Genomic DNA, 23,645 nt, shown 5'->3' with positions numbered 1-23,645 from the left:
CACAGAAACCTAGAACACAAAAGGTTGACGAGAACTTAGTCGTGGAAATAATAAAGAACTTTACTGTGAATCTGACCTCGTAGAGTCACGTACAAACACTGCAACCCGTTAATCTGGATTTGAGAGACTGCAAAGTTCTCGCTCTTTAGAAATTGTATTAACTACTCTGGTTTATGATACAACACAGAAGACAATGAGTTACTGCTTGCGAGTAGTGTGTTAATTTTGCATTTTTATGGAATAATATTATTGTACAATTTTCATGTTTTATGTTAATACTTATTATTTTAGTATTTTTAAAAAGGACGTATGTAAAGTAATAATTTACAGTATAAAGGTTAAGAATGATGACTTTTATTATTTGAACTTCCTTTTTATAAATAAAGTTTCGTATGTCAATGAATTCGATAATAAACTTGTGTCACATAATTTCATGTGGAAAGTGAATATTAAGCTTGTAGAATCATCGTAAAAAATGACTAATATTTCCTCTAACTAGAAATCTTAATAATAAATACACATCTACTTTAAACTGATCTTAAAATTCAAACGAAATGAAGTCTGTTTAATTCTCCGTATAGAAGGAAAATGTCATAAAAATGGATTAAAAATCTCGCTGCAGAGAAAGTTGATCAAATTGCAGATAAGACACTTTTCTCCTCACATAAACTTTACTTTTATGTTGAATAATTACACCAAGTTAAGTATCTCCTCATATATTCACTCGTTAGTGCCATGATCGCCCTGTCATGGAGGGAACTGGTGAAAAATCGCTTTCGTGTCCTACCATTTCTCATTTCCCGCGAAATTCCGCGCACGATCGCGACTCGAACGGATCTATGGACTTTCAACAGACGAATACGTGAGGACTATCGCGGGCACGTTGCCCGCGTTAATAGCGAATTACTTAACAGCTGAAAGTTTCACGTGTCATTGATATTCTCCTCGTACACGAGCTATTCTCGATCGCTTGAACACGTGTAGTCCTTTTCGTCGTTCCTTCGACTGATTTCTACGTGGTCGTGAATCGATTTCAGTTTGATCAGTGTCGAAGGATGTTTCGTCGAGGACGGTCCTCCGCGAAGATGATCGCGTGTTAGTTTTCGATTCGCGAGCGTATCATGGACGCGTGAAGGGTTCGACTTTTGTAAAGGTTTACTCAGTCTTTTTAAAATTCTTTTGTAGCAAAGAATTCGATCTGTGAAGTGAAAGTATCTTCAATTTATTTTAAGTCAATTTTATTGGTACTGCGGTGTTATTAGTTTTTCATAGATTTCATTCATTTGGAGTATGTTAGAGATTAACAGTTAATGGAAATACTTTGTATAATTTGTATTATTTGCATGATTGGTGTTTAGATTTATAAATTCTAAATTTATATTCTTAGGAACACTAAAAAGAACTTTTAAATTTATATTTTTAAGAATTGGGAGTACTTGCAAGATAATCTGACGGAAATCAAGAATTTTTTGGTGTACGTAACTTTCTTTATGAAGTTGTCAAATTAATAGAATATTTAGTACTAATTATAATCTTTCATCCGAGTTGTATGCTCGTAGGATATCCTCATCACTTTTTCTCGTGTCTTTAATGCCAGATACTTCAAATATTCAAACAGTCAAACATTCAAATATTCAAATATTCAAATATTCAAATATTCAAATATTCAAATATTCAAACATTCAAACATTCAAACATTCAAACATTCAAATATTCAAATTTTTAAATATTCTAATTTTCAAATAGTCTATTGGTATTATTGTAGATTATCCATAGAAGAAATAACAAGAATCGAAAATGGGAATCGAGAGCGTCTTAGCAGGTGGTTTGACCTCTGCGTCCAGTGGACTCTCGTGGTTCTTTCCAGTGCTCGCAGCCGCGCTCGTTTACTTCCAATATGAAGTGATGGACAACGAAGCGCCGCCAATTAATATACCATCCGAGGTGCTCCTGCCATCCTATGATTTTATCGTAATAGGATCTGGCTCTGCAGGTGGGTACCATAACAGTTATGCCGCAATTTTTATTTTGTTCTTTTTTCGCTCATATCTTTCATATTTGTTATATGTTACGTAAATCCAGCTTTCATAAATTTTCTTATTATATACATAAAATTTTAAGCAAACTTTTTCCTCAAAATAATTTCCTCGTATTTTACGCGATAATAAATCCGTGACAGTCTGTGCCTAAGAACTGCATTTACCTATTACATTCGAATTTGCTTCCACCTTTCTGGATCACATTTTTACGGAAATTCTGTTACATGCATGACATTGATTGCAAGGTGAGAAGCTGTTTCCTCTTCCTGTAAAATTTCACGTCGTAGATAGTTTGCTTCAAGTGCAAACCAGTTCCACATCGATCAAACACTTGTACCACTTTTACTTTGTTAATTTTTGTACAACTCATTGCAACCATCTTTTTATTTGTGGCAGTGCGATCTCGTAGATATTTGTACACTTGATTTCAAAGTATCCTTTGACTCTATGAAAAATACTTCATCCATTTCAGTCAGATTAAATGCGCTATAATAACTGTATGAAATTAGATAAGTCGACACTTGCCCCATAGGAATAATAAAAAGCGTTTTTTTGCAGCAGACTTATTTTAATTAGTTATTTTATTTTAAATTCGGCACAAACTCTGGCGCCACAATTGCATTGCTTTTATTGTATGAGCGTCTAATCAACTCATGTCTGTCAACTTTCGCTGCAGGAGCTGTCGTCGCAAGCCGTCTGTCCGAGATAGAGAACTGGAACGTACTTCTCTTGGAAGCTGGCGGCGATGAAACAGAAATCTCGGATGTTCCTCTTCTTGCTGGTTACTTGCAACTCAGCCAGCTTGATTGGCAGTACAAGACGGAACCAGAAGGGGGTGCCTGTCTAGGTGAATATCTTTTTTTTAAAACATTCCTATTATTTACATCCTGTATATTCATTCCAATTTCCTAAAGTTCATCTTCAACTCCTCAGTGATCCCTTACAACACGATCAACAAATACCTAATGCCTCAGAATTTCCTCGTCAGGTATATTTAAAGTACCCAAATCCTCTGAATTCAATTTAAATTAACCAAGTAATCAAATTTCCCAGCAATGGAGCAGGGTCGTTGCAACTGGCCACGAGGCAAAGTGATCGGAGGCAGCAGCGTCCTGAACTACATGCTCTACCTGCGTGGCAACAAGAAAGACTACGACATCTGGGAGCAGCAGGGCAACCCAGGTTGGGGGTCCAGAGAAGTCCTCTACTACTTCAAAAAATCCGAGGACAACCAGAACCCCTATCTGACTCGTACCCCCTATCACGCCACTGGTGGCTACCTAACAGTCCAGGAGGCGCCCTGGCACACCCCTCTAGCCGCAGCCTTCGTGCAAGCTGGCCAGGAGATGGGCTACGAGAATCGCGATATAAACGGCGAGTACCAGACAGGGTTCATGATAGCCCAGGGTACCATTCGACGAGGGAGTCGTTGTTCGACAGCCAAGGCGTTCCTGCGTCCAGCTAGGCTGCGCAAGAACCTGCACGTCGCCATGCACTCGCACGTCACCAAGATCCTGATCGATCCAAAGTCGAAGAGGACTTACGGCGTGGAGTTCGTCAGGGACGAGAAGGTGTTCCGTATACGCGCTAGGAAGGAGGTGATTGTGTCTGGGGGAGCCATAAACTCACCCCAGTTGTTGATGCTCTCAGGACTGGGGCCTAAGGAACAGCTGCTGCAGCACGGGATCCCAGTGATTCAAGATCTCAGAGTTGGGTACAACCTCCAGGACCACGTTGGCCTGGGAGGCCTGACGTTCATGGTGAACAAGGAGATCTCTATGGTAGAGAAGAGGCTGCACAGTGTCCAAGCAGTGATGCAGTATGCCATCTTCGGCGATGGTCCTTTGACTGTACTGGGTGGCGTTGAAGGGCTGGCTTTCGTTAATACCAAGTACATAAACGCTTCTGACGATTTTCCTGACATTGAGTTACACTTTATATCTGGCTCCACTAATTCTGACGGTGGCAGGCAGATTAGGAAGGTTCATGGGCTCACTAAGAGGTTCTACGACGCTGTCTATGGGCCTATTAATGATAAGGATGTGTGGAGCGTGATACCTATGCTCCTGAGACCCAAGAGCAAGGGTGTCATCAAGCTGCGTAGCAAGAACCCCTTTGATCATCCGTTGATTTATCCGAATTACTTCAAGGAACCGGAAGATATTGCCACGTTGGTGGAAGGGGTGAAGATTGGCGTTGCTCTGAGCAGGACTGCTGCGTTCAGGCGATTTGGTAGCGAGTTGAACTCGAAGCAGTTCCCTGGCTGCAAGCATATACCTATGTACAGTGATCCTTACTGGGAGTGCATGATTAGACACTACTCTGCGACGATTTATCATCCAGTGGGGACTTGCAAGATGGGTCCTTACTGGGACCCAGAGGCTGTCGTGGATCCTCAGCTTAGAGTTTACGGTGTCAGCGGTCTTCGTGTTATCGATGCATCCATCATGCCGAATCTTGTCAGTGGAAACACTAACGCCCCGGTTATCATGATCGGAGAGAAGGGCTCGGATATGATAAAGGAGTTCTGGCTGAAGAGACGGGGTCGCGGTTGAGTCCTTGAGCTCCTTCGTGGAACTGATTTCAACGATGATCGTTGGGGAGAATCTGAAGTCCTTGCGTGCTGAGATACGCTGCCACATGCTGACTCGAGTTTGCGTGACCATTGTTCTGGGGTTGAGAAGGTTCCGAAAATAATTATTAATAACTGTTTTATTATTGTTGCTTGGATAACATTCATTAGCACTCATGTGTGGAAATCGGTTTGCGCGTTGCTGTGATTTTAATCGATTTTGATGCCATAAGATCGTTGTTTCGTAATTATTTTGTAATGTATATCTACGAGAAAACTATCAGTAGTCAAGAATTTTGAATTTTCATTTAAGTTTAACTTATAACTGCATTGGTACTTACGAAAATTGTCTAAATCCGACATCTGAAGAAGTTGAATTTATTACTTATTTCGTAATATCGATCGTTGTAATACGATAAATTTACCTTTTTTTAGATTTTTTAGATCTAACCCAGACTAGTTTCATAATTACCAACACAATTTTAAATAGTAGATTTTTGAATATTAAAATTCTGAGCAACGTATCTATATTTCATAATGCTACTCTCGTGTGATATAGTTATAGTTTTTGCTAGAACCTTGTCAAGTACGGTAATAATAGTAGCGTCGAGGCGAACAAAGTTCTCATCCTAGCAGCACTTTTACTAGAGACAAAATGGTGATTTTGGTCAAGAAGGACAAAGGTTTACCAATTTCGAAGAACGTAGACTTTCTTCAATTCTGATACGTGCTATTTCGAGACTGACTCAAGACTGATGAATCATGCAGTGCGATGGAGATAAACCAGTGTTGTTAAAAGTGACACAAAAAGTTTGTAACAACGATATACAGTACTGATTGACATTATTAAGTGCATTTTCCTGTAGCAGTTTCCTATAAAGATAAGTGTAAAAATGAGGAAACTCATGCAAAAAATTACTAATTTCGTAGGACAAAGTAAGATTCCTTATTCTAAGTCATTGATTCTGAAATGAACACCTAACTTCGAGGCTGCTTGCGTATATTAACTGCTTGTACCATCAATGCTCGTGGACACATAGTTTGTGTGACATAATGAATCTGAGATTTTTTTAATAATAATTTTACGTTTATTTGGAGAAATTAGAAATGGAGCAGAACAGGAGTAATCGATATACTAATTCAACGATGTTGAATTTCAGTTCGTGATGATCACAAACTTGTTTTTATGAGAAATTAATTCTAAAGCTCCCATATGTTTTTTTAATTAATATTTCTAGATCACTAGTTCAGGACACGAAGCATGATTTCGCAACATTTTGTAGCGAATAATTACAATAATATTGTATAATTATTTGACATATGTTTGTTGGTTACCATTGTTATAAATATACAATTTAAAATGTAATATGCACTTGAATATTTAAAATATGCCAATTCTTGGTATTGCTAGGATATTTTAAATAAAATGATATTACTAACGAACAAATGAACTATTAGCTTGTATTTCCTACATAATAGTCTTTTTTAATACTGATTTCTATGAAAACTATTCTTTCAAAAATTTAGAGATTTTATTATTCAGTATACTGCGTTGATAAAAATGAGGGCCTATGTGGAAACCTTGAGATAATCATGAAATCAAAAATTTCATGATTTGAAGGTACAATAGAGACTGTGAGTTTGAGAATATGCATATACTTATATTTATAATATGTATATATAATGTGTAAAATAGAGAACGAGAATAAAGAAAATTACATAGAGAGATTACATTTTGTAACCTATAGCATTTATGGATTAGTCTTATATTTCTTAGGAAACAAACATGTTTACACGATTTCCAATATTTTAATACGTATAACAATAGTGTAGAATCCGTAGAAACTATGGAAATATTGTTTTTTATTTTTTTACTGTGGTGTATCAAATTGAAAAATCTGAAAAAAATTGAGAACTATAACATTAGTGATATTTATCTGCTGAATTAATATAATTATTATTTCGGTATTGCTACAATAGAAAATTGGCATTTTTCAAGGTTTTTCTCTTGTTTTTTATTTTTTAGAACTTGGATAATTAATTTAAAAATTTTAAAAAATTCTATAATTTGTGTCGCGATAGCTAACGTGTCTCTGGCTTTTTCCATAATTTTTCATCCAATAGTTTAAGAGAGATTGGGCAATAACGTAGAGATCTTGAGCTTTTTGTACAAGTACTACATTACAAGTACTACACGTAACTTGTGCACCGTCACTAGTTGGCAGAGCACTCGCTATCCACGTTTCCTGATTAGTCGATGTTTTTCGTTAATAAGTCGTTAAGAAAGCGTCAGAGAATATTTTTGCAAAGGAAAAAGTTGGTTAAAATTACCCCAGGAATCCCCCTTAATAGCTCCCACACTTTGTTTGGGACACCTAAATATAATATATTTAACGAAGCTTGTCTCTACGAACACTTTTACATACCAGGTAAATATTAATAGTATTAGTTATTGGGTGTAAAGTACAAATTCTGAAATTTATTTCAAGGTTTTAAAATACTATTAAGTGAAATTTTATGTAAGTGAATATATGAATATTAAATAAACATGGATAAGAAGATTTAAACATTCAGTACAAATGTTAACTAAAATCAAAGGTCATATAGTCCACACATAATCTATTATTCCATAGTTTGAATAAAGAATAATTTGCAAAATATAATCGTTTTTCTAGAAGTATAATTAGCGTTTATTGTGTATGAACAAATGATGAAAATTTACAAGTACCTAATACTACATGATTTTTAATAAAATTAAAATAACTAAAGGTATCAGTATGATTCCTTTTGCGCCAGTGGAAAGATGTAGAATAATCTGTAATAGCAAAGTAATTAAAATTTATTGCACTTTTTTGTAACATGAACCTTCCGAGTGTTAACGAAAATAAAAAAATGATCTGTACACCGAGAAAGATTTTATTTAGCATTAAACGTATAATTAGTTAAACAAGAGAATAAACAGGTGTAACTTTCAGTGAAATGTTATTGCATTATTTAACGACGAAGAAAGTATTCAGTGTAGATATACGAAAAGGTAAATAACAAATGTCATGTTGAATATTTATTAAAAATATGGAATTCTTTAATATAATAATCTGCTGTTTACCCTTGTGTAATGAACCTAATAGTAGAGTAGGAAGCAGAAATGTAAAATGAAAGATATAAACTTAAGTAGAGCTAGTCAAAGTCTTCCGCATCGGACACGCTTTCCATCCCCACCACTCTATATTTTATCACTTATTTAAGAATCGCTTTAAGCTTCATAAGTTGTATTTTGCAAGACCGTTACATTCTTCTAACGTTCATTCAGTATATATTCAGTTTGGTACAGTTTGAATATCAGTGGTGTTCACCTCAGTCCTCAATGTAAGTACATATACGTTATGGTAGTCTATGATAGTTCTTTCTTTAAAAGCTTATAATTAACAAACGAAAGCTCAAACAAAATTTAGTTATTTTTTATTTTCGTCTCATTCTGTAAACCACAACTCGTCAAAGTAGGTATATTAAAATATTAAGTCACACGAATGTACAATGGACTTAATTACACTCTGGCTCCGACGCCTATATATGTATTAAAAATTTAACCGATACAATAGTAAATTTATACAAAAAATGAGTTCTAAATATAATATTGTAGTGCATCGATTGTTTAGAGAGTTTGGCAAGATCAACAATCATGGACCAGGTGAACCTAGGACCTTCCTTATATCGGATAGTGACGCTGTATGGGTTTCGAGCGGGGCTTCTGTTTCTGGTGAACATGTTTCTCGTTACATTCAGGCCTGATATCGTTGACAGAGAGCACAGAGTGATTCCAGTAACTCCATCGGAGATTCGAGACACTTATGATTTCGTAATAGTAGGAGGTGGTAGCGCTGGTGCAGTAATGGCTAATCGTTTATCAGAGATAAGGAACTGGACGGTGCTATTGCTGGAGGCTGGTCCAGATGAACCACCATTATCTGATGTGCCTGCAGCGTACTTGAGTCTTCAAAAGTCACCGATAGATTGGCAATTCAACATGGAACCATCGGATAAAAGCTGTCTATCTATGCAACATAATCAATGTGCCTGCCCCCGTGGGAAGGTATCCATGATTTAAATTTCTTAACATTAGAACCATAGTTGCTTCTTACTGTACAAAAGCTCATGGCTGACAAATTCGTACTATTCGTATTTTACTTATTTGTATTAAGGTTCTTGGAGGAGGCAGTGTATTAAACGCTATCCTTTACATTCGTGGTAACAGAAGGGATTACGATACATGGGAAAGTCTGGGAAATCCAGGATGGAACTACAAGACTGTATTGCCCTACTTTAAAAAGTCTGAGGACATAAGGGTTCCTGAACTTCGAAATTCTCAGTACCATCAGACTGGCGGGTACCTGACGGTCGAAACTTTTAAATATAAATATCCCGTAGGCAGTTATATGCTGAGAGCAGGTACTGAAATGGGTTACGAAGTGGTGGATGTAAATGGTGCCAATCAAACTGGGTTTACGTATTCTCATGCCACGTTAAGGGATGGACTTCGTTGCAGTACTGCCAAGGCCTTCATTCGACCTGCGCGGAACAGAAGGAATCTACATGTTAGCCTTAACACGATGGTAGAAAGACTTATAATAGGTGAGTTCTTTATTACTTTATAATTTTTTGACATACGATATTAGGTCGATTTTTATCATATACAGCTGGTGAAAAAAATACTAGAAACAACGAATAATTATTGCAACTAGGGTTTATGGAATTTTCGCTGAAGCCATAATTAGTATATGTAAAATTTAAAAAATTTAAATTCGAATTACATATCGACTCCAAATTAGTGGTAATTAGTCTAGAGTCTAGATAAATGTGCTATTTAAAATTAACAATATTTCTTTTTATATTTTACAAGATTTCTGAAAACCAATTAGTTGGTTTAGTTTTAGGTCAACTAAGAACCGTGATTTTCCCCTGAATTCAATTCAAATTACCCGATATTACTCAAAATATTATATAAGTGTTTGTAAAGTCAAGTTCCTGTGGCTAAGCTACTTAGATAAAAAGCAAAATTAGCACAAAGTTTGAAGTAATTAATTATCACGTTCAATATGCCTATAGCACATTGACATTGAAACCGGCGATAACAATAAGACTATTGAATCAACACTTTTCTATTTCATTAGTTAGGTATAACATGGCTAATTCTTTGCTTTGTATATACGTACTATGTTTCAACTGTAGCGTAAAAAATACCTAAGGGTTTAAAACCATTAAGAGTAAGTTAAAACATTTTAGTTAGTAGAATCAATTAATTCTAGTTGTAATATCGCGTCGAACGAAAGCCGCATATTATTTCTTCGGTTAATATTTATTTAATTAGTAATTTAATTAATTCAAATATGAATCAGTGAATTGTACAAGTACTTCTTGACCCCTTGAATTCACAGACGAAGCAAACAAGACCGCGCGGGGTGTAGAATTCCGAATAGGAACATCGAGACGCGTGGTGTACGCTAGACGTGAACTCATTTTGTCAGCTGGTGCTGTTCAAACACCACAGCTATTGATGCTATCTGGTATTGGTCCAAGGAGCCATCTAGAAGAAATGAGAATTCCTGTGATACAAGATACGCCTGGTGTTGGAGAAAATCTGCAGGATCACGTGGCAATGGGTGGTCTCACTTATTTAATAGATCCACCTTCTGAATACGTTGAAGATACTTACCCAGACGAAGAAACACGACCACCGTTCTCAGTCAACGCAGAATTAGCTATTAGACCAGACTCGCTTTCAAGTTTCGTCGCGAACCATAGTGGACCACTGTACGCTACGCCAGCAGCCGAACTGATGTCTTTCTTTAGCACCAAGTGAGTAATTTGGGATTTAAAGTCGAAAGTTGTTCGTAATGCAGTCAACTCTCCTATAACGCGATTAATTCGTACTGTCTTACATGGAAAAGAGAGGAATTCCCCATTAATTTCAACAATTAACACGTTCGCGACGGGGTGTACCACTGGTGGTGCATACAGAAATGTCCCGCATACAGTGAATTCCCCGCCCCACGGTGCGGCCAGTGAATTCAGGCCCCGTCGCGAACGTGTTAAAGTGTGCATATTATAGAGACATCGCGTTATATGGAAGCTGTGGTTTAATAGTACCATGTTATAGGAGGGACGTCGCAATTATTGTTTCGCGTTGTACGGAAACTACGTTACAGAAGGGTTTACTGTATGATATTTCAATTTCAAACTCATTTCTCATAATAATTACGAAAAATTAATCTTCGAAATAGATGTATATTTTTTAATGGACAAAAATTAGTTCAATCTACATCTTCACCTTTTTATTTTCTTTGGAGACAGTTTCTCAGTTTCTGTTTTTTAAAGATAAGGCTTATTGGACAGACGTAATGCCTTACTTAGGTAAATCTCATGTCCTGAATGAGAATGTTCAAGCGCATTCTGAATGAATGAATTATACTTTCAGATATGCAAACGCATCAGATGATCATCCGGATATACAAATTTTTTGGAGCAGTGGTGGCGACTGCAAAGCTGGTTACAGCGCTTCACGGGCATACAACCTTCAACCAGATGCGTTCGCCAGCCTATGTGGCAACATCTTAACCAACAATCTGATTCAAGCAGTACCATTACTGCTACGACCACGAAGTGCAGGATATATTCGACTGCGTTCAAAGGACCCAAACATTGATCCTGTCATCGCTTCTAAATACTTCGAGAATCCTCACGATCTCGACGTTATCGTAAGAAATACGACTGCATACATATGTACATAGAGTATTCGACGACAGGTGTCAGAAATTTTAAGGGGTGATCTTAGATGTTAAAATAAGACAAAAATGGAGATAGACGAAATATTTGACACGAATTTTAAGAGTTTTACAGAGAACAATTAATACCGGCGTTTGACTAGACTAATGTACACCAGCAGTAGAATAAGTCCCAAGTCAGACACTGAATAACTCCGACAAGGGGAGGGTGGGTGATCCTCGACTTGTGGGTGACCAATTTTTTTTTTCAAATTTTCCACCCAGCTTCTTCTGACAAAAGTATTGGACACGTGTTTTGCCAAAAGAATCACAACCTCGTCATTTCTGAAAAATATTATCGTCGTTACCCTAGCTACTTGAAATAGACACAATTTATTTACTATCCTAAGTTAAACATTAATATAGATCATTTTCTATACTATACTATACTATATGAAATTTTGGATTCTTTCAGATCGAAGGAGCAAAGTTCATCCACAAATTCATGACCACCACCAGAACAATGAGAAGCCTGAACACTCGACCGAATCCAAACAGAATACCTGGATGTGAGAGCTACGAATACCCTTCAGATGATTATTGGCGATGTCAAGCTCGACATTACAGCCTGACGATTTATCATCAGAGTGGGACATGTAAAATGGGACCTGCGTCGGATAGAATGGCCTGTGTGGATCATCGACTACGATTCCACGGAATCGGGAGGTTGAGAGTAGTCGACGCTTCGATCATGCCGCGTGTTCCTAGTGGTAACACGAATGCGCCAACAATCATGATCGCCGAAAAAGCTGCTGACATGGTTAAGGAAGATTGGGGTGTGAGAACACCTGGTAGCAGGGTTTAGCAAGGGAGAACTTGTGATTAGAATATCAGTGAGTTCTTTGAAATGCTAGAAATGGAACTTTTTTTCGAATTCGGGCAATAAAATTTATTTCATTGAAATAATTGCTGTGAGTGAGTCTTTTAATAAACAGTTGATATACTTCTACCATTAACCACTTGGGTTGAAATGACGTTTGCGTGACGTCATTGACATGTTATGCGATTTTAAAAGCTATGTCGTTTTTTGGATTAAGACATCGATTCATGAATCATACTGGATAGCCCAAATATGCTTACTCTTGTTGAAGATTTCTTTCCTATTATTATTCAAACCACATTGCTCAAAATTAGCTTCACGTGGAGAGAGTACGCGAGCAGTTTTCAGGAACGCAAGTTACGCGTACTTAATACATCGTGTTGCGATATATTATAGCGATCAATGAGAAAATTAATATTTAATGAACATCGTTATAGACTATGTAGAGTCTAACATGCACCTGAATACACTGTTGTATTACTGCTGGAAGTAGTCTAGAAGTAAGTTTTACTAGCCAATTCCTGATACCGCGTAAATGTCTATTTTAAATTAATCGATATTATTAAGAAGCAAATACGTTACCAGTCTAGTTTATAAATCATCAATTTCGTATAATAATAATTTGCCATTTAGTAATTGTCTGACATCGTGCAATTACAATAACCACTCGAGAATATTATTTTATATTATTCCACTATGTTCTTATTGCATCCTTGTAACGTTTTCTATAATTAGAACGACATTACGATAGGAAATAGAAACGATGAAATTGAAGATATTAGAATAAAAAAAACCTGTCGAAGTTTCTCACACTGGTGATGCTTTTCTTCTTTATTATTATCTATTTTATCATTTATATAAAGATCTCCAAGCTGCACATAAGGATTTATATGACGCACTCTGTAAAACTGTTTTAGCCTTTAGTTTTGGCCCAACAGCGCCCATCTCAGTCCTCAAGTCCATCAAGTCCTCATTAAGTAAATCATTCGGGCGAAGCGATGCGAAAGAAGGAAGTCGTTCATTTTTATACACAGCCTGCGAACGTAAATACTGCGTACGTGTCGAACCGATGAAGAAAATACATTTCCGACTTTCTTTTGAATCGATGCCTCGCACACACGCCCATACGTTTAATAAATATTTTGTTTCGCGGAAAAACATAGCATCGGAGTTGCGTTGGAGTGCTCGGACATGTAGAAATGATCGCTGACACAGCAGAAATGGAAAAGCAACACTGACAGCGGCACTTTGCTCTCATTTAGTCAGTGAATCTTTTTCACGATACACGTGAAACACGCTTTTCCTAAGAAAAACGCGCCAAGATATGGAGAATTTTTATACGTAGAGGGTACGCCTTTGGTTTCAGTTTACTACTTTATCAATAATTGATTTACTAGTGTATTTGTAGTTTCAACTGATTAGAAGAATATTTCAAAGTGAAGATAATAAATTTGATCAAGATACGAGCTTAAAAGCCTCGATGGTCAATTTTGTGTGAACATCTTAAGGACCAGTATGATTTGTTTCAAATTTACAATTGGCGTTTTCCTTTTGGTATATTTTGTGATAGAAGTGAAAGAGACGTAAAATTTCTTCTTTATTCCAAAAATGTTGGTTGTAGAAAGATATCAAGTTTTGTCTCCAGTCCTTAAAATGTTAATAGTAGGTACTACTGGTGTCCTATGGGTAGTCGTCCAGAAACCATTGCCCCAATGCTTTCTAGGGAACTTCTCATAGGACACGTAGCACGCACTTATTCTGAGTTAATGAGAGGCTCCTAGCAGAACATTGGCAGTGCAATTCACAATAATATAATATATGCAGAAAACATAAATATACAGTTCTTAAAACAATTGGTAGAAGAGATGTGATAGGAATTTTATATGAAAAAAATACACTACCGTGCATAAGTATGTGGACACTTTACTCAAATATTAATCTCATTAGTATTTATAAACCTTATAAAATAATCGTGTGAGATAAGGTTTGTAGCTAAAACTACATTACAGAATTTTAGTTTAAATGTGTTTTATGCATTTTCCATAATATGAAAGTGCATAACACTTACGCACAGTAATATAAAATATAAGTCTCCAATATTGTAAGTATTGTAGGATGTGAACACTGACGCGAGTGCGAGTGTGTGTGTGTGTGTTTGAGTGTGTGTGTGTGCGCTAGAGTATGTGCTGTTTTCGTATTATCATCGACGCGTAACGACCGGATACGCACCTAATTTCAAAAAGGATACCAAGATTAGGCGAGAATATTCGAGAACATTCGATCGGCGTAAAACAAAAGACCGCACCCGCGGCGAGCGGGGTCAGAGCAACGCGGGTCAACAAGCTAGTACGAAAAACGATACGATCACGACGACAACAGGGTTACGAAACGTCTATTAATTGTACTTTTATGTCGCATACTTGTCTCAATAAATAGATATTAACAATTCTATTCCTACAATTGTACCAAATCGTCGATGTACGTTAAGACGACCCTCTCCGCAATGAGGTCTTTAAACGCAACGTTCACGAACCTTTGAAAAACAGCAGGCGAGTTACATAAGCCGAATGGTACTTTTAGAAATTCGTATTACCCGTCGGGTACTACGAAGGACGTATATTTTCGGCTTTCTGGTTCGACTGTGACGTGAAAGAACGCGTTCCGCAAGTCTAACGTGCTGTAAATGGTTGCGTCCCGTAAAAAATCTAATTGATCCTCGATCAGTGGAAGGTGGTATCGGTCGCGAACGATTTTAGCATTCAGTTGTCGGAAATCGACGCACAAGCGAGGAGTACCGTCCTTCTTTTTAACAAGAACCACTGGGCTTTCATACTCCGAAAGAGAGGGTTGTACTATGCCGTCGCATATCCACTCGTTTATTTGCCGATTAACCGTCTCTCTCTCGGAGGGAGATAGTCTCCTCGGTCGCTGATACATCGGCTCGTCGTCCTTGACAATAATTTTCATTGTTACCCCGACGTCGCGGCTTTTGTCAGGCTTGTACTCGCGAACGACCGTCTCGATCTCTTTTCGTAATTTCGCGTCTTTCACGTGAGATAGGTCGATCGCGTCGCGTTCCTGTTCGTGGCCAACGTATAAAACTTCGGGCACGATAGTCTGCGTATTCGGCCGTTTCGCCAATGTCATCGTGCCGTCTCTTACCGTCCACTCCGCGGCATTTATGAAATCATAGCCGAGCAACACTCCATGATTCAGGACCGTGTTTTCTACAACGTGCAATGTAGCTTCGCGTATCTCGTCGTCGATCATGATCTCCGCGTCAAACTTCCCGAGAGTCCGATACTCTTGCGAGCCAATTCCCCGGAGATGTATTATTTCGTTTGTCAGCGGCGGTGCCCCGACGTCGAAGTATGCGCTTTTCCGAATTAGAGAGACATCGCTACCTGTGTCAAGGACGGCCACCGCAGCGCACCCGTTTACACGAACATCTTTTCGGAATTTCGTTTCCGCCGATTTCGCGACAGCGAGGACGTTTTTCGGGGCCTGTTTTTTCGTCGGGCAATCGCGTGAAATGTGACCATAATCGTTACACTGAAAGCACTTACGACCTCTGTTCTGTGTGGGACATTTCGACGTTGGATGTCCTCGGTCGCCGCAGTTGGAGCATCTTTTCGTTGCCGTCGCTGGGCTCGCTGGCCCATCGCCCTTGGTCCTCGACATCGGGTCCCCTCCCTTGGGCGTTGCGCTGGCTGTCTTCTGCCTGAGCGAAATCTTGCCGAACGCTTCCAGCAGATCGGCGTTCGTCCGGAACCTTTGGAGTTCCGGTGTGGAAACCAGTGATTCCATCGCAGATTCAAGATACTTATGATTTCGTAATAATAGGGGGTGGCAGCACAGGTGCAGTAATGGCTAATCGCTTATCAGAGATAGGAAACTGGACGGTGTTGTTGCTGGAGGCTGGTCCAGATGAACCACCATTGGCTGATGTGCCTGTGTCGTTCATGACTCTTCAGAACACCCCGATAGACTGGCAATTCCGAGCAGAGCCATCGGAAGAGTATTGTTTAGCGATGAACAATAGTCAGTGTGGTTGGCCACGTGGAAAGGTATCGTGGATCTGATTCCCAATGCTATAGAATAAGTTGCATACAATATTAGGGATAAAATTCTGAGCAACGTATCTATATTTCATAATGCTACTCTCGTGTGATATAGTTATAGTTTTTGCTAGAACCTTGTCAAGTACGGTAATAATAGTAGCGTCGAGGCGAACAAAGTTCTCATCCTAGCAACACTTTTACTAGAGACAAAATGGTGATTTTGGTCAAGAAGGACAAAGGTTTACCAATTTCGAAGAACGTAGACTTTCTTCAATTCTGATACGTGCTATTTCGAGACTGACTCAAGACTGACGAATCATGCAGTGCGATGGAGATAAACCAGTGTTGTTAAAAATGACACAAAAAGATTGTAACAACGATATACAGTACTGATTGACATTATTAAGTGCATTTCCGTGTAGCAGTTTCCTATAAACATAAGTGTAAAAATGAGGAAACTCATGCAAAAAATTACTAATTTCGTAGTAAGTTTCATCAAATTGAAAAATCTGAAAAAAATTGAGAACTATAACGTTAGTGATATTTATCTGCTGAATTAATATAATTATTATTTCGGTATTGCTACAATAGAAAATTGGCATTTTTCAAGGTTTTTCTCTTGTTTTTTATTTTTTAGAACTTGGATAATTAATTTAAAAATTTGAAAAAATTCTATAATTTGTGTCGCGATAGCTAACGTGTCTCTGGCTTTTTCCATAATTTTTCATCCAATAGTTTAAGAGAGATTGGGCAATAACGTAGAGATCTTGAGCTTTTTGTACAAGTACTACATTACAAGTACTACACGTAACTTGTGCACCGTCACTAGTTGGCAGAGCACTCGCTATCCACGTTTCCTGATTAGTCGATGTTTTTCGTTAATAAGTCGTTAAGAAAGCGTCAGAGAATATTTTTGCAAAGGAAAAAGTTGGTTAAAATTACCCCAGGAATCCCCCTTAATAGCTCCCACACTTTGTTTGGGACACCTAAATATAATATATTTAACGAAGCTTGTCTCTACGAACACTTTTACATACCAGGTAAATATTAATAGTATTACTTATTGGATGTAAAGTACAAATTCTGAAATTTATTTCAAGGTTTTAAAATTTTTAAGACGATCATAATTGTATGACATCTGGTAGACTAGGTTTACGATACGGAAGAATTGGGCTTGCTATTTTTGAAGAAACACACTGTCAGTTTATTGGTAATCATTTGTTAATTTGAATTGAGGAGTAAAGTCCCCAGAAATCGCTTCATCGTTTTACCAGTCTGAAAAATACGTGTACTTTAGGGTCCCGAGTCTCTGCTCAATAGCAATTGGCGTATCGTAAACATAAAACCCGAGCGTCTTCCGTTAGCCCGCTACCCTCGGGGTCCGTCACTCCTTGGGCCTTTCCGGGGTGATGTCACCCTACGGAGTCTAACCACTACCCCCACGCGTTGTCGACAAAGGCTTCCTTCCCATGTCTGTGGTGGGAGTTTGGGGCATAACCTACCCCAGAGAGGCCTCCCTCTAAGGAGTTACGAGGATTCCTATTTGTAAATATTTTCTCCTCCCTCTAACTCAGTTTTGTATAAAGTAAGATTCATCAAAATAAAAGATAGATACAACTTAGAATTCATGGGTATCTCTGGTCCTTCGAGCTAAACCTTAGTCGGCACACCACGTGCAAAATTCAACAAAACCAGAAAGATCTATTGATCAACCGCTGATCTAAACAAAAATACTATTAAGTGAAATTTTATGTAAGTGAATATATGAATATTAAATAAACATGGATAAGAAGATTTAAAAATTCAGTAAAAATGTTAACTAAAATCAAAGGTCATATAGTCCACACATAATCTATTATTCCATAGTGGATAAAGAATAATTTGCAAAAATATAATCGTTTTTCTAGAAGTATAATTAGCGTTTATTGTGTATGAACAAATGATGAAAATTTACAAGTACCTAATACTACATGAATTTTAATAAAATTAAAATAACTAAAGGTATCAGTATGATTCCTTTTGCGCCAGTGGAAAGATGTAGAATAATCTGTAATAGCAAAGTAATTAAAATTTATTGCACTTTTTTATAACATGAACCTTCCGAGTGTTAACGAAAATAAAAAAATGATCTGTACACCGAGAAAGATTTTATTTAGCATTAAACGTATAATTAGTTAAACAAGAGAATAAACAGGTGTAACTTTCAGCAAAATGTTAAAGCATTATTTAACGACGAAGAAAGTATTCAGTGTAGATATACGAAAAGGTAAATAACAAATGTCATGTTGAATATTTATTAAAAATATGGAATTCTTTAATATAATAACCTGCTGTTTACCCTTGCGTAATGAACCCAATAGTAGAGTAGGAAGCAGAAATGTAAATTGAAAGATATAAACTTAAGTAGAGCTAGTCAAAGTCTTCCGCATCGGAGACGCTTTCCATCCCCACCACTCTATATTTTATCACTTATTTAAGAATCGCTTTAAGCTTCATAAGTTGTATTCTGCAAGAACGTTACATTCTTCTAACGTTCATTCAGTATATATTCAGTTTGGTACAGTTTGAATATCAGTGGTGTTCACCTCAGTCCTCAATGTAAGTACATATACGTTATGGTAGTCTATGATAGTTCTTTCTTTAAAAGCTTATAATTAACAAACGAAAGCTCAAACAAAATTTAGTTATTTTTTATTTTCGTCTCATTCTGTAAACCACAACTCGGCAAAGTAGGTATATTAAAATATTAAGTCACACGAAAGTACAATGGACTTAATTACACTCTGGCTCCGACGCCTATATATGTATTAAAAATTTAACCGATACAATAGTAAATTTATACAAAAAATGAGTTCTAAATATAATATTGTAGTGCATCGATTGTTTAGAGAGTTTGGCAAGATCAACAATCATGGACCAGGTGAACCTAGGATCTTCCTTATATCGGATAGTGACGCTGTATGGGTTTCGAGCGGGGCTTCTGTTTCTGGTGAACATGTTTCTCGTTACATTCAGGCCTGATATCGTTGACAGAGAGCACAGAGTGATTCCAGTAACTCCATCGGAGATTCGAGACACTTATGATTTCGTAATAGTAGGAGGTGGTAGCGCTGGTGCAGTAATGGCTAATCGTTTATCAGAGATAAGGAACTGGACGGTGCTATTGCTGGAGGCTGGTCCAGATGAACCACCATTATCTGATGTGCCTGCAGCGTCCTTGAGTCTTGAAAAGTCACCGATAGATTGGCAATTCAACATGGAACCATCGGATAAAAGCTGTCTATCTATGCTACATAATCAATGTGTGTGCCGCCGTGGGAAGGTATCCATGATTTAAATTTCTTAACATTAGAACCATAGTTGCTTCTTACTGTACAAAAGCTCATGGCTGACAAATTTTTACTATTTGTATTTTACTATTTGTATTTTACTTATTTCTATTAAGGTTCTTGGAGGAAGCAGTGTATTAAACGGTATGCTTTACATTCGTGGTAACAGAAGGGATTACGATAAATGGGAAAGTCTGGGAAATCCAGGATGGAACTACAAGACTGTATTGCCCTATTTTAAAAAGTCTGAGGACATGAGGGTTCCTGAACTTCAAAATTCTGAGTACCATCAGACTGGCGGGTACCTGACGGTCGAAACTTTTAAATATAGATATCCCGTAGGCAGTTATATGCTGAGAGCAGGTACTGAAATGGGTTACGAAGTGGTGGATGTAAATGGTGCCAATCAAACTGGGTTTACGTATTCTCATGCCACGTTAAGGGATGGACTTCGTTGCAGTACTGCCAAGGCCTTCATTCGACCTGCGCGGAACAGAAGGAATCTACATGTTAGCCTTAACACGATGGTAGAAAGACTTATAATAGGTGAGTTCTTTATTACTTTATAATTTTTTGACATACGATATTAGGTCGATTTTTATCATATACAGCTGGTGAAAAAAATACTAGAAACAACGAATAATTATTGCAACTAGGATTTATGGAATTTTCGCTGAAGCCATAATTAGTATATGTAATATTTAAAAAATTTAAATTCGAATTACATATCGACTCCAAATTAGTGGTAATTAGTCTAGAGTCTAGATAAATGTGCTATTTAAAATTAACAATATTTCTTTTTATATTTTACAAGATTTCTGAAAACCAATTAGTTGGTTTAGTTTTAGGTCAACTAAGAACCGTGATTTTCCCCTGAATTCAATTCAAATTACCCGATATTACTCAAAATATTATATAAGTGTTTGTAAAGTCAAGTTCCTGTGGCTAAGCTACTTAGATAAAAAGCAAAATTAGCACAAAGTTTGAAGTAATTAATTATCACGTTCAATATGCCTATAGCACATTGACATTGAACCCGGCGATAACAATAACACTATTGAATCAACACTTTTCTATTTTATTAGTTAGGTATGACATGACTAATTCTTTGCTTTACGTATACGTACTATGTTTCAACTCTAGCGTAAAAATTACCTAAGGGTTTAAAACCATCAAGAGTAAGTTAAAACATTTTAGTTAGGAGAATCAATTAATTCTAGTTGTAATATCGCGTCGAACGAAAGCCGCATATTATTTCTTCGGTTAATATTTATTTAATTAGTAATTTAATTAATTCAAATATGAATCAGTGAATTCTACAAGTACTTCTTGACCCCTTGAATTCACAGACGAAGCAAACAAGACCGCGCGGGGTGTAGAATTCCGAATAGGAACATCGAGACGAGTGGTGTACGCTAGACGTGAACTCATTTTGTCAGCTGGTGCTGTACAAACACCACAGCTATTGATGCTATCTGGTATTGGTCCAAGAAGCCATCTAGAAGAAATGAGAATTCCTGTGATACAAGATACGCCTGGTGTTGGAGAAAATCTGCAGGATCACATGGCAATGAGTGGTCTAACTTATTTAATAGATCCACCTTCTGAATACGTTGAAGACATTTACCCAGACGAAGAAACACGACCACCGTTCTCAGCCAACGCAGAATTAGCTATTAGACCAGACTCGCTTTCAAGTTTCGTCGCGAACCATAGTGGACCACTGTACGCTACGCCAGTAGCCGAACTGATGTCTTTCTTTAGCACCAAGTGAGTAATTTGGGATTTAAAGTCGAAAGTTGTTCGTAATGCAGTCAACTCTCCTATAACGCGATTAATTCGTACTGTCTTACATGGAAAAGAGAGGAATTCCCCATTAATTTCAACAATTAACACGTTCGCGACGGGGTGTACCACTGGTGGTGCATACAGAAATGTCCCGCATACAGTGAATTCCCCGCCCCACGGTGCGGCCAGTGAATTCAGGCCCCGTCGCGAACGTGTTAAAGTGTGCATATTATAGAGACATCGCGTTATATGGAAGCTGTGGTTTAATAGTACCATGTTATAGGAGGGACGTCGCAATTATTGTTTCGCGTTGTACGGAAACTACGTTACAGAAGGGTTTACTGTATGATATTTCAATTTCAAACTCATTTCTCATAATAATTACGAAAAATTAATCTTCGAAATAGATGTATATTTTTTAATGGACAAAAATTAGTTCAATCTACATCTTCACCTTTTTTTTTTCTTTGGAGACAGTTTCTCAGTTTCTGTTTTTTAAAGATAAGGCTTATTGGACAGACGTAATGCCTTACTTAGGTAAATCTCATGTCCTGAATGAGAATGTTCAAGCGCATTCTGAATGAATGAATTATACTTCCAGATATGCAAACGCATCAGATGATCATCCGGATATACAAATTTTTTGGAGCAGTGGTGGCGACTGCAAAGCTGGTTATAGCGCTTCACGGGCACACAACCTTCAACCAGATGTCTTAGCCCACCTATGTGGCAACATCTTATCCAACCATACGGTTCAAGCAGTACCATTATTGCTACGACCACGAAGTGCAGGATACATTCGACTGCGTTCAAAGGACCCAAACATTGATCCTGTCATCGTTTCTAAATACTTCGAGAATCCTCACGATCTCGACGTTATCGTAAGAAATACGACTGCACACATATGTACATAGAGTATTCGACGACAGGTGTCAGAAATTTTAAGGGGTGATCTTAGATGTTAAAATAAGACAAAAATGGAAATAGACGAAATATTTGACACGAATTTTAAGAGTTTTACAGAGAACAATTAATACCGGCGTTTGACTAGACTAATGTACACCAGCAGTAGAATAAGTCCCAAGTCAGACACTGAATAACTCCGACAAGGGGAGGGTGGGTGATCCTCGACTTGTGGGTGACCAATTTTTTTTTTCAAATTTTCCACCCAACTTCTTCTGACAAAAGTATTGGACACGTGTTTTGCCAAAAGAATCACAACCTCGTCATTTCTGAAAAATATTATCGTCGTTACCCTAGCTACTTGAAATAGACACAATTTATTTACTATCCTAAGTTAAACATTAATATAGATCATTTTCTATACTATACTATACTATATGAAATTTTGGATTCTTTCAGATCGAAGGAGCAAAGTTCATCCACAAATTCATGACCACCACCAGAACAATGAGAAGCCTGAACACTCGACCGAATCCAAACAGAACGCCTGAATGTGAGAGCTACGAATACCCTTCAGATGATTATTGGCGATGTCACGCTCGACATTACAGCATGCCGACTTATCATCCGAATGGAACATGTAAAATGGGACCTGCGTCGGATAGAATGGCCTGTGTGGATCATCGACTACGATTCCACGGAATCGGGAGGTTGAGAGTAGTCGACGCTTCGATCATGCCGCGTGTTCCTAGTGGTAACACGAATGCGCCAACAATCATGATCGCCGAAAAAGCTGCTGACATGGTTAAGGAAGATTGGGGTGTGAGAACACCTGGTAGCAGGGTTTAGCAAGGGAGAACTTGTGATTAGAATATCTGTGAGTTCTTTGAAATGCTAGAAATGGAACTTTTTTTCGAATTCGGGCAATAAAATTTATTTCATTGAAATAATTGCTGTGAGTGAGTCTTTTAATAAACAGTTGATATACTTCTACCATTAACCACTTGGGTTCAAATGACGTTTGCGTGACGTCATTGACATGTTATGCGATTTTAAAAGCTATGTCGTTTTTTGGATTAAGATATCGATTCATGAATCATACTGGATAGCTCAAATATGCTTACTCTTGTTGAAGATTTCTTTCCTATTATTATTCAAACCACATTGCTCAAAATTAGCTTCACGTGAAGAGAGTACGCGAGCAGTTTTCAGGAACGCAAGTTACGCGTACTTAATGCATCGTGTTGCGATATATTATAGCGAGCAATGAGAAAATTAATATTTAATGAACATCGTTATAGACTATGTAGAGTCT

The 23,645-nt window shown here is 37.6% G+C and overlaps 4 protein-coding genes across 4 annotated transcripts in view; 3 read left to right on the top strand and 1 right to left on the bottom strand.

Annotated features, from left to right (window-relative positions):
- Positions 1-23,645, bottom strand: part of Flo2 (flotillin-2) — a 121,383-nt gene that overhangs the window by 8,620 nt on the left and 89,118 nt on the right. The window lies entirely within an intron of this gene.
- Positions 1,798-4,594, top strand: LOC143188974 (glucose dehydrogenase [FAD, quinone]). Its single transcript, XM_076393547.1, has 3 exons — positions 1,798-1,993; positions 2,716-2,886; positions 3,093-4,594. Exons 1-3 carry the CDS (start codon positions 1,798-1,800, stop codon positions 4,592-4,594), a joined length of 1,869 nt encoding a protein of 622 aa, XP_076249662.1.
- On the top strand, positions 7,907-12,457 carry LOC143188881 (glucose dehydrogenase [FAD, quinone]-like). The gene is made up of 6 exons (XM_076393382.1): positions 7,907-7,977; positions 8,268-8,701; positions 8,811-9,240; positions 10,044-10,464; positions 11,084-11,363; positions 11,845-12,457. The coding sequence occupies exons 2-6, from the start codon at positions 8,291-8,293 to the stop codon at positions 12,232-12,234; spliced, it is 1,932 nt and encodes a 643-aa protein (XP_076249497.1). The 5' UTR covers positions 7,907-7,977; positions 8,268-8,290; the 3' UTR covers positions 12,235-12,457.
- LOC143177658 (glucose dehydrogenase [FAD, quinone]-like) lies at positions 19,293-23,444 on the top strand. Its single transcript, XM_076375728.1, has 5 exons — positions 19,293-19,632; positions 19,756-20,185; positions 20,989-21,409; positions 22,029-22,308; positions 22,790-23,444. The coding sequence occupies exons 1-5, from the start codon at positions 19,306-19,308 to the stop codon at positions 23,177-23,179; spliced, it is 1,848 nt and encodes a 615-aa protein (XP_076231843.1). The 5' UTR covers positions 19,293-19,305; the 3' UTR covers positions 23,180-23,444.

Source organism: Calliopsis andreniformis, chromosome 3 (assembly GCF_051401765.1).
Source record: "Calliopsis andreniformis isolate RMS-2024a chromosome 3, iyCalAndr_principal, whole genome shotgun sequence".
In the NCBI taxonomy this organism is placed as follows: Eukaryota; Metazoa; Arthropoda; class Insecta; order Hymenoptera; family Andrenidae; genus Calliopsis; species Calliopsis andreniformis.
Note: the sequence above shows the minus strand (reverse complement) of the source record. Positions and strands in the feature narration are given on the sequence as shown.